We start from the raw sequence: 12946 nt of genomic DNA on the forward strand, positions 1-12946 counted from the left end.
TTGGTAAAGTTATCAAAGTTAAGGGCTAACACTGGATTGCCGGTAAAGTTATCAAAGCTAAGGGCTGACAATGGATGGCTGGTAAAGTTATCAAAGCTAAGGGCTGACAATGGATGGCTGGTAAAGTTATCAAAGCTATGGGCTGACATTGGATGGCTGGTAAAGTCGTCAAAGATATGGTCTGACATTGGTAAAGTTATCAAAGCTAAGGGCTGATACTGGATGGCTGGTAAAGTTATCAAAGCTAAGGGCTGACAATGGATGGCTGGTAAAGTTATCAAAGCTATGGGCTGACATTGGATGGCTGGTAAAGTTGTCAAAGATATGGTCTGACATTGGTAAAGTTATCAAAGCTAAGGGCTGACACTGGATGGCTGACAAAGTTATCAAAGCTAAGGGCTGACAATGGCTGGCTGGTAAAGTTATCAAAGCTATGGGCTGACATTGGATGGCTGGTAAAGTTGTCAAAGATATGGTCCGACAATGGTAAAGTTATCAAAGCTAAGGGCTGACACTGGATGGCTGGTAAAGTTATCAAAGCTATGGGCTGACATTTACCTGGTATCTGCTTTACCTACAACTACTTTCATACAATATCACAAATGGAAATGATTTCTTAAAAGTAATTTGAAATCTGGATCCATTTATATGAGAATCACCTTTCCCTGATGTTTTAAATTTGCAATGAACTGTGCCAGATAAACAAGATGAGCTTGTATTTGATGCAAACATTTGGAGAAAATTACCAGTACACATTATCTTTTCTCATGGAATAGTAGCTGGTAAAGTTGTCAAAGATATGGTCCAACATTGATAAAGTTATCAAAGCTATGGGCTGACATTGGATGGCTGGTAAAGTTATCAAAGTGAAGGGCTGACACTGGATGGCTGGTAAAGTTATCAAAGCTAAGGGCTGACAATGGATGGCTGGTAAAGTTATCAAAGCTATGGGCTGACATTGGATGGCTGGTAAAGTTGTCAAGTGAAGGGCTGACACTGGATTGCTGGTAAAGTTATCAAATCTAAGAGCTGACAATGTCTGACATTGGTAAAGTTATCAAAGCTATGGGCTGACATTGGATGGCTATTAACTGACTTTCTTAGTCTTTTCATTGATTAAGTTCTGATTGTTCAATGCATCGAGGCAATTATAACTCACCCTCTTCATCGCTACAGCCCACTACTGCAAGGAAATTTTGGAGATGAAACTCAAACTTAGTCCTCTAACTCTGACAATAGGTGACTGATGCATTACTTTGAAAAGGCATGTGTTAATACTTGTAACAGTCTAATTCCTCTTTTATCAGTGACACAATTTCAATGCACATTTTTCAATCAAAACGCCTCATTTATCAGTGACACACTTTCAATGTACATTTTTCAATCAAAATGCCTCGTTTATCAGTGACACACTTTCAATTTACATTTCTGAATTCAGATTCAAATAATTCTAATGCTCTGAAAAGATTTATTTTCATGGATTTATGTTTATGCTGCCACTTAATTTCCTTGATTGGGAAAATGTTCCTGTTATTCCAGCTATTACATCACAAATTAAGCTCTTTATACACTTCCTTAATTTTTCTACATTTTGATGATATCCAGTGCAATAGCTAAAAGTTCAGTTGTCATTCACCTAGATTGTAAAACTCAACTGTTAAACATTTTACTGAGCAAACTTATATATAATTTAAGAACCCAACCTAGGTAAACTATCTGCCAACCTTACATATTTACTATACTCTGATAAAAATTCCTTCCAAAGTTGGTCTTGCTCATAATCAAAGTCATCCAAAAACATGATGCAAAAAGTCTAAAATCATGATTTTTTCAGCACATATCTCTAAATAATAATTTGCAAGCAAAAACTTACCGATCTGGATTGCAATATTCTTGCAGTGTTTCTTGCCAGTCTTTGGGGAAACCATGTTTGAATGCATTAACCACTTCTAAGGGATAACCTGGCAGAAAAGTGAAATGAAGCTTAGAGTCAATAAGAGTATTTAATTTTCATTGTTTTTAAATGTGAAATTATTAATAAAATATCAAATGAATATCAAATAAAATTTCCAATATAACTGAACTAAACAATAGGTCACAATATTACAAGACCAATCCAACCATAATGGATGATTTGTAAAAGTATATGTGTTGCACCAACAAACTCAGTTTATCATAAAGTTCAACTGTGTTTCCCAAACTTATAACATTCTCAAATCCCTTTTGGGACATTGGTCTTATTGGTGTATCCCTTCTCCCAGTGACATAGCAGCTTTTTTAAGTGCTAATTTTACTGATTTATTTTTCTGCCATGTATTTCCTGAATGCTTTCACGTACCACCGGTGGTACAGGTACCACACTTTGGGAAACAATGTGCTAAATTAAAGTAAACCAACATAGTGCATAACATACATTTAGTTCAAAGACACTCATCATCAACAATAAAAGCACAAAAATTGGTCTAAATTCATCAAATTTAACTTTAATGATTGATAACACTGCCATACCTATAAACCATTCATGCTACAGTCCAATCTCATTTACCTGGTATCTGCTTAACCTACAACTACTTTCATACAATATCACAAATGGAAATGATTTCTTAAAAGTAATTTGAAATCTGGATCCATTTATATGAGAATCACCTTTCCCTGATGTTTTAAATTTGCAATGAACTGTGCCAGATAAACAAGATGAGCTTGTATTTGATGCAAACATTTGGAGAAAATTACCAGTACACATTATCTTTTCTCATGGAATAGTGGTATTATGAATTCAACCCTATTTTACTATCCAAAATCTATTAACCCTTAAAGTGCTATATTGTTTTGCAGCACAAGATCCCTCAGTGCTGAATTGTTTGAGAAAAAAAAAGGAAGAAAACTGCACAGTTTTCAAACTGCATGCATTTCAATAAATATACACAATAGATACACAAACCCTATATGAAAAATGATGGTGGAGGTATAAACTTTAAGATTAGCATCAAGGTACATGTGCAAGTTCAACATATTTGCATGTACAGGTGCAAAATACAGGTAAAATTACAAGTTTTGACTGTATTTCATCTGTATTTTTGTTTGTTTTTTAATGAAAAAGCTCCAATATCTAAGAAATGTTATATTCTTTTGTAGTTCATCCATGTACATGTACATGTTATGTCTGTCACAATGTTATATCTAAATTGTGAAAATCACAGGTAAAGAAAAGGTAACAGTTTTGTAAACATGCAATCCTTGAATGTCAGAGGTAAATTTAGACCCCCAGGGTCAGTAGTAAATGTTCATGAAAATTTTTCACTTGTTTATTCTGATATATTTCATGTCAACTTGTGCACTTAAAGAGTCACCCATTGTGTTTATTACCTGTTCAGGTATTATTCTAGCTCATCTGAACTAGTACATTCACTCTGTTGGTAATTTACACGAGTGTGGAATAACCTGAAACAATCAGGTACACAAAGTGCCACTTGGCATGTCTCACATCTGAAAGATGTTTGCTTTCTTTTGAATCCCTCATGGTCCTTTCTTCTCTTATTACAAGCAACACAATCACGTGCAGGGTGTGCTCGTTTAGCTCCAGGTGTAGCTGGAATAAATTCAGGGAAATGCCTCCCAACAAGGCATTCAGGTTGCTCACCAGCAAATTTTCGTCCTCTCCTAGTAGGTTCTGACACATCTCCTGCTTCCAGAACCAATGACTTCACTATTGAGACATGGAAATCATGGTGACTTAGTTTCTTCTGCACAGGTGAGAATCTCAGGTACAACTGATAGGCATTTACAATACATACATTCAGCAGATGAAAAAATAGTTTTCTCCACCATTTCTTGGATTTCCTTACTACAGGATTGTACTGGTTGAATTGGTCACTTAAATCTACTCCTCCCATGTTGTTCACATAATCCACAATGCATGTGGGTTTCATCACAGGTGTGTTTGTAGCAAAATTTGTTTTATTGACCACTGCTACCTTAGTTTCATGAAAACTTGAGATCATATTTACATCTCGTTTGTCATGATATTTCACCAGTAGCAAATTGTCCTTTCTGCGATAAATACTCACCCTGGTTTAGTTTTTTTTAAACCTTCATTGCCTCTGCAACACCTACTCAATTTGTTCACAAGGTTCCACATGCAGAGGTATTTAGCAACTCAAGTTTGTTAAAAAGTTCAGGTGATGAATAATAGTTATCCATATATACTCTGTGTCCTTTATTCAAAAGACTAGACTTGCAAAGCAAACCAATCACAACTTTTGTTGTTTTACTCAGCTCATCAGTGTTTAGTTCAAGTCCTTCACAACAATTGTCAAGGTCTCCACCTGTTTTACCAGCATAAATGTGGTAGCCAATACAATATCCACTGCTTGCCTTGCACACCTGGAACAGCTTTAAGCCAAACTTGTTAGGTTTGGCAGGGTTATAAACTCGAAATTTCAGACGACCTTTCCAAGGGCAGGTAGCTTCATCAAAACTGAGGTTCATATCTGGTGAATAAACCTCAGCAAATGCTTCAGTTTTTTCAATCATTGGGCGGATCTTGTGCAAAGTGTCACCTTGATTGTTCTCGTTGTCTGCCAGGTGTAAATTGCTTAAAATAGCTAGAAATCTATCCCTACTCATTTTTTTGCTGAAGTATGGGGTTGATATCACATCATCAGTAGCCCAGTATGAATCGAGAACAGATTTATGTACCAAACCCATTGCTATAACGAATGAGAAAAAGAGCTTTAGCTGCTCAGGTTTGACAGGCTGCCATTTTTTCATGCGACTGTTCTCCTTCAAGTCTGCCCCAGGAACTCTCTGATCTGCATAATGATTTGTTTGATCTATCAAATGCAATAACTCGTCATCAAAAACAAGTCATAAGTATTCGATAGGTTCACTATTTGCCATATCAACATTTAATTTTGAAGTACCAGTGAATGGGGGGGGGTTGACAGGCGTGCCATCTTTTCGTGTCCAGCCAGCATGTACATCCAACTCCAGTTCCACGTCGATTCCTGGCTCAAAATCACTCATGGGTATTTCCATCAACACTTCGCCAGCTCCAATAATTTCATCCTCCTCAAATCCTTCAAAATCATTGTCGTCATCACTATCAAAATTCAGTATTTGTTGATAGAAATCACCATCGTATTCAGCATCAGCCATTTTAATTTTTTTCAGGCGAGTATTTGTAAAACTTCTTTGCTCAATGTTTAGTAAAGTACAACAGAATGCTTGTTCCGGGCCTTTATAAACCATGCAAATATAGTTTTACAAGCAGTCATGGCAAGTTGAAGTAATAGGACGTGTACATTGTTGCCTACCTGGAAAACAACTTAAGTCGCGACATGCACTACGAGACCTCGAACATCAGCGTGACTATTGTCGCGACTAGCACTTTAAGGGTTAATTGCGACCAAAATAAACTTACAAAGTTTAACAAGAGTACATGTTGCACGATAAGCTCAATATATATATATATATATATATATATATATATATATATATATATATATATATATATATATATATTTCTGCTTGTTGGGTAATTCTGTGCAACATTATGTCATTTCTGTAAATATTGGATCACAGGTTATTTTTGGTTAAAAAATCATTTTGTATAAAAAAAACAAATGATTGTACTTTAATTAAGAAAAGAAATATTCATAAAGTGTACAAAAATATCCCACATTTTGACTTGAAAGGCATAAGAAAATATGATTTCTAAATGTCAAGATGAAGACCCACTCCATGACCTTCTTGAACCTGTAACCCAGAAAATCCTATTTACTATGTATCTTTTAGAATCATACAAATAGATACATTATATAAAAGATGGAAATGTATACATTTAACAAATTCTGTATCTTAATCCAAGTTTCCAATTTTGCACGAAGTTGTCCCACACGTACAGTATTGTCTGCTACCCAATATGTCAACTTGCCGCTAGAATGGCATTCTCAAGATATTCCCCGGAGTATAGTCTGTTACTAAATTCTTTAGTAATTTTTTCCCATAAACAAGATATTGTAAAAACATTACATCCTATTCTTTGTTTCTCTTCCACATAATAGCTTATTTATTTTATAAAATGTTGAACTGTACTAATATTTTTAATTGGTTTAATATCTCTTGCCATTTATTGGCATTGTTATGTTGAATTTTTGTAAAACTAGCTATAAACCTGACCTAATTACTAGACTGAAATGCTGACAGAAACAGTCTAAAGTGATGTACTTCATTTCTATAGCCCTATGGATAAACATTACATCTTTTCCAAAGATGTTGCAGAATATGCTGACATATCGCAAGTCATGAAAACAAGGGGTTGGAATCCTGTTTGTTCAAAATTAATATTATTTTGAACAGAATATTCTGGTGACAATTGCCTCTTTTCAAATGGCAAGCACTGCAGTATTTTATTTTCGTCAATCAGTAGAATTTGCTAAGCGTTTTGCTTCAATATTGGAGATAGAAATATTAGGTTATATATATATATATATATATATATATATATATATATATATATATATATATATATGGAAAAAGTGTTCTCAATAGTTATAAACTTCCACATGAACATGGAAGTAAGTCATTGATGCTGATGTACATTTTCTTGGCTTTGACCTCAAGGCTGGGAGTGCGACTGTGAGGCATGACACAACATCTTTTCATAATATCTAAACCAACTTAAGTTTAACATAATATCCTCAGCATTTTAAAGTTTAACTGAAATATCTGACTCATTTTAAAAGCTGCAGCCCAAATGATTATTCAGATTACTAACTTGCATTTGTCCTTGTCCTGAAGACTTAAATATGGTACACAATGTTAAGTCATCACACACATCTGGGAAAACTTAAATATGGTACACAATGTTAAGTCATCACACACATCTGGGAAAACTTAAATATGGTACACAATGTTTAGTCATCACACACATTTGGGAAAACTTAAATATGGTACACAATGTTAAGTCATCATACACATTTGGGAAAACTTAAATATGGTACACAATGTTAAGTCATCACACACATTTGGGAAAACTTAAATATGGTACACAATGTTAAGTCATCACACACATTTGGGAAAGGTTTCATCGAAATCTCCATAAGACTTGCAAACGTGTGGGCTTGACAAGCTAATTTTAACAAACAGAACAACAGACAACACCATAACATAATACACCCAACTTGATATGGGCATGTACAATGGAAAAGTTTTCTTCTTGCTTAGAAATACAACAGTAGTTCCCAAACCTGCATCGAGAGCATCCAACTTTACAATGTTTCCTACCAACTTGTAAACAGTGCCAGAGTTGGAAAGTACTCTCCTTGCACTGAGTCTCTTTAGAATTGCTGAACTGTGCCAGAACTGGTCAGAATTGCTGTAAAAAAAATAATTAAACATCTATTAATAAAATCATTTATGATGGATGATTCCATGATTTCTGTTCAGTGTGATTGTTTTCTGTACAAATCCATGACTTAAAGCGAAAAGAAACTGCTATCTACCATTTGATCCTGAAATACTTATAAACCTATGAAAAGCAACAAACTTTATCTCAAAAACATCTTGCAACATGACAGAGATTTTTCTTCTTCATGATTTATTTTTGAAAAATTGTTTTAAAAGTATAATGTTCCACCTACATGTGTTAACTCTTTACCTCACAGAGCATAGTTACAAAGTGCAGCACGCTATAAATAGAACACCTGTTACCTATTCAACTCCATACGCATAGGCCTGCCTGTTAACTGTTAAGCAATGTAGTGTATGTTATGTTTAACAGCAATTTTAACCATTTTACATTTTTGGTACCATCTATTATGTGTGGAAAAATTTAAGAGTAAAGTCCAACTGTTATAGCTGTGTAATTATTTTTCAAAGAAGAATTTTTTTACGTGCTTTAAAATCTTGAGAGAACTTGTTTACCATCATGTCAACTGAGAAACAAGGTTAATGATCAGGGACAAAAGACAAAGAAGAAAGATTAAATCTTCGACAAAAGCACTTTTGCATTTATTTCCAAAGTAAGAAAACTGGAAGGAAAAATTGCAGACTCAAGTGTTCAAAGTAAATTTCAAAGGAATGGTTTATGAAACATGAAGAATTAAAATCCAGTGAGGAAAGCCTGCAACTGGGGATGCCTTAAATAAAGTTTGAATTTTCTTCGATAAACCAAATTTACAACATGTTTTATTTAAATGGTCTCACTTTTATTATGCAGATGGGGCACTTGGGCAACATTCTTTCATTCCTGAAATGAAAACTGAGAAGAGTCAAACAGGGGAAGTATATAATATTGGTACATTCATTCCAAGGACACATGTGAGATCTGTATTTAATTTCTTCAAAGTATTAACTTTTTCCCATGCTTTTTCAGAAAAATATTTGGCATGTGCATTGAGTGCATGCCTAATGTAGTCATTAGACATTAACTTAATGTAAAACACAGGTACTTCTGTTATTCATCTGTTCTACAGCATGATTATTTGTTTTATGTTGGAATATCTCTAAAACACATGTTATTCATCTGTTATATAGCATGATTATTTGGTTTATGTTGGAATATCTCTAAAACACGTTATTAATCTGTTCTAAAGCACGATTTTTTGGCTTATGTTGGAATATCCCTAAAACACACGTACCTCTGTTATTCATCTGTTCTATAGCATGATTATTTGTTTTATGTTGGAATATCTCTAAAACACGTTATTCAACTGTTCTATAGCATGATTATTTGGCTTATATTGGAATATCTCTAAAACACATGTAACTCTGTTATTCATCTGTTCTATAGCATGATTATTTGTTTTATGTTGGAATATCTCTAAAACACATGTAACTGTTATTCATCTGTTCTATAGCATGATTATTTGGTTTATTTTTGGAATATCTCAAAAACACATGTACCTGTTATTCATCTGTTCTATAGCATGATTATTTGATTTATGTTGGAATATCTCTAAAACATGTTATTCATCTGTTCTATAGCATGATTATTTGGCTAATGTTGGAATATCTCTAAAACAGATTTTATTCATCTGTTCTATAGCATGATTATTTGTTTTATGTTGGAATATCTCTAAAACACATGTACCTCTGTTATTCATCTGTTCTATAGCATGATTATTTGGCTAATGTTGGAATATCTCTAAAACACATTTTATTCATCTGTTCTATAGCATGACTATTTGTTTTATGTTGGAATATCTCTAAAACACATGTAACTCTGTTATTCATCTGTTCTATAGCATGATTATTTGTTTTATGTTGGAATATCTCTAAAACACATGTAACTCTGTTATTCATCTCTTCTATAGCATGATTGTTTGATTTATGTTGGAATATCTCTAAAACACGTTATTCATCTGTTCTATAGTATGATTATTTGGTTTATGTTTGGAATATCTCTAAAACACATGTACCTCTGTTATTCATCTGTTCTATAGCATGATTATTTGTTTTATGTCAGAATATCTCTAAAACACGTTATTCATCTGTTCTATAGCATGATTATTTGGCTAATGTTGGAATATCTCTAAAACACATTTTATTCATCTGTTCTATAGCATGATTATTTGTTTTATGTTGGAATATCTCTAAAACACATGTAGCTCTGTTATTCATCTGTTCTATAGCATGATTATTTGGTTTATGTTTGGAATATCTCTAAAACACATGTACCTCCGTTATTCATCTGTTCTATAGCATGATTATTTGATTTATGTTGGAATATCTCTAAAACATGTTATTCATCTGTTCTATAGCATGATTATTTGGCTAATGTTGGAATATCTCTAAAACACATGTTATTCATCTGTTCTATAGCATGATTATTTGGCTAATGTTGGAATATCTCTAAAACACATTTTATTCATCTGTTCTATAGCACGACTATTTGTTTTATGTTGGAATATCTCTAAAACACATGTAACTCTGTTATTCATCTGTTCTATAGCATGATTATTTGTTTTATGTTGGAATATCTCTAAAACACATGTAACTCTGTTATTCATCTGTTCTATAGCATGATTATTTGATTTATGTTGGAATATCTCTAAAACACATGTTATTCATCTGTTCTATAACATGATTATTTGGTTTATGTTTGGAATATCTCTAAAACACATGTACCTCTGTTATTCATCTGTTCTATAGCATGATTATTTGTTTTATGTCGGAATATCTCTAAAACACATGTTATTCATCTGTTCTATAGCATGATTATTTGGCTTATGATGGAATATCTCTAAAACACGTTATTCATCTGTTCTACAGCACGATTATTTGGCTAATGTTGGAATATCTCTAAAACACATGTACTTCTGTTATTCATCTGTTCTACAGCATGATTATTTGGTTTATGTTGGAATATCTCTAAAACACATGTACCTCTGTTATTCATCTGTTCTATAACATGATTATTTGGTTTATGTTGGAATATCTCTAAAACACATGTGCCTCTGTTATTCATCTGTTCTATAACATGATTATTTGATTTCTGCTCTCATTTAGAAGCATGGACTGTTTATCTGGCTTCAAAGTCACTACCCAGTGACAAGGCCAGTCATGTATATTTTTAGTATCTGCATTTATAATTTCACCTACATCATTTAGATTTTAAATGATTACATGATTATATCAGCAAACAGCCTAATTGGTAATGGTATACTATTTACAATATCTCTCTCTCTCTCTCATACAAAGCATAACCTGCCTTAGCTGAAACCCCCATATAGTGGACACCTGTTAAGATTTAACACTTTCATGGATCCCTAATGATACTCCTTCCTGTAGATATCTTTCTACTGCAGACAACTGGCTCTTCTTGGTCAATAAAAATAGCATATAACAGACATCATGACCAAATGTGTATTGATTTGCCTCTTATTGCTTCTTGTACAAAATAGTAAAGGATCCAACTTAAAGCTACCAGTTTTATCTATGGTCATCTCCTCTCATATTTAAAACATGTTCTCTATCATCCTTGCCAGTTTTATGAAGGTGCTGCACCCTGCCATCCCTGTGGGGTGCTCTGTACTCTGTAGTATACACCATGCACTCCTTAAGAGCTGCCCTGCCTTAGATCTCTGCAGCTGGTATCAGTCTTCATTTGCATATTATTTTAAACATCTCTTCTAGAGATGGTGCCCTCAAAAGAGATTTTAGTGTAAAAAGCACCAACAGGCAGCCAACACCTACCACTATTTAGTGTTCCTGGGACAAAACTGTATTTTTATGTCTTTTAACCAAAAAAATTCCCTTCACAGTGGCCCTGCTTTTGTGTACGAGTTCTCAATACTAGCTGCATGACAAGGGCCCTGATTTTGCTTAAGAGTTTTCAATGCTAGCTCTATGACAACAGTCCTGATTTTGTGTACGAGTTTTCAATACTAGCTCTATGACAACGGTCCTGATTTTGTGTACGAGTTTTCAATACTAGCTCTATGACATTGGTCCTAATTTTGTGTACGAATTTTCAATACTAGCTCTGACAATGGTCCTAATATTTTGTACCAGTGTTTAATACTAGCTCTATGACAATGTCCTGATTTTGTGTATGCATTAATACTAGCTCTATGACAATGGTCCTGATTTTGTGTATGCATTATTCATACTAGCTCTATGACAACTGTCCTGATTTTCAGGGATCGTCCCCCACTTCGCCAATGTCGCAAATTGTGATTTTGTTTCCTTACTGGTGATAAAATATACCATCTGACGATTTTTTGGGCAACAGTCTTTTTTAGCTATTTAATTTGTACATACAGTATTAAAATTGAGTTGGAATGGAGAAATTCAAAGGGACCACGAAAGGAAGCCACAAACATGGATACACAATGCAATGGAATCTATGTTACATAAATAAATCCTTTGTATTGACAAACCCATCTTTACATTGCACTGGTACATCACAATCCGTTTATGTTGACAGCTGGCCTGAGTACTGTATACTGTGATACACTCATTCATGCTACCGGACTATACCTACAATCGACCGACCTCTGTAGACTCAAACAGAAATAGCTACAGTTAACTGAACGACAGCTAATCCTTCAGTTGTTTTTTAAATGTACCAATAGTTCTGCTGAAACTTCAGAGAAAACTGATTACCTTTGAAGTACTGATTGCTGTGTATAAATACAAAGCAAATGGAAAAAATCTGAATCAAAATTATATACTGTCAACAGTGCAACTCTATCATGGGTAAACATAAATCAGACATTGCATGTTCATCGTCTCATCCTAAGAGTAAGTTAACAAAATTAACCGCATTTGGATTTAGTGCAAATTCATCAGACAAAACCATAGCTGCCAACCTTCCAGGCTCACAATTAGTGAAAATAGGAATAAAAAGTCGTGAATTTGGACATGAATTAGTGAAAAATACCATGACAATAACTCCATCCACTCTGACCGTTAATACTACACTATATCAAGATCGTAATAAAAAAATAAAACACTACATATATGCAGAAATATATCTGCATTTCTATTTATTATGGTATTCATAAACTTCACTTGTTCTTGTGGTTATTTATCAAGACATGATACTGTGGCAGACTTGAACTTCCTCAACTGATTGATCGCAAAAAAAATTCTAAACAGTTCAGACTTCTTGCTGTGAGGAATGCACAGGAGCTGCAGCACTTTTGGTTCTTCCACAGGACAATTTGGAAGCGATTTTTGAGTCCAGGAACATTTGTCGGAACAAATGTTTAGCATGGTCTCCAGCTGACAAAGGTAGATTGTGTTCAACAAGAAAACTCACAAATAATGCCTCAGCGTTGGTAGGTTGCAGGTCTTCCGCCGATGGCTTAAACTATTCCAGAGCTGAAATCTGCGAATTCTTAATTTTCCCAACTCCAATGTGCTTTTTGCAACCAATGTGCTTCCTCACACTTCCTCACATCGTCTCTGTGACCATGCCCAATACTACAATTTGTGG

General features: G+C 34.2%; 1 protein-coding gene across 1 annotated transcript in view; it reads right to left on the reverse strand.

Annotated features, from left to right (window-relative positions):
- The window catches only part of LOC149804733 (uncharacterized), a 72504-nt gene that overhangs the window by 39962 nt on the left and 19596 nt on the right, over positions 1-12946 (reverse strand). Inside the window, exons 5-6 of the mRNA XM_089943609.1 lie at positions 7251-7378; positions 1874-1961 (exon numbers count right to left, since the gene is read on the reverse strand). Of these exons, the coding sequence (XP_089799735.1) occupies positions 1874-1961; positions 7251-7378 (216 nt within the window). The remainder of the gene's footprint in view (positions 1-1873; positions 1962-7250; positions 7379-12946) is intronic.

Source organism: Sinohyriopsis cumingii, chromosome 2 (assembly GCF_028554795.1).
Source record: "Sinohyriopsis cumingii isolate HCF-2022 chromosome 2, ASM2855479v2, whole genome shotgun sequence".
NCBI lineage: Eukaryota > Metazoa > Mollusca > Bivalvia > Unionida > Unionidae > Sinohyriopsis > Sinohyriopsis cumingii.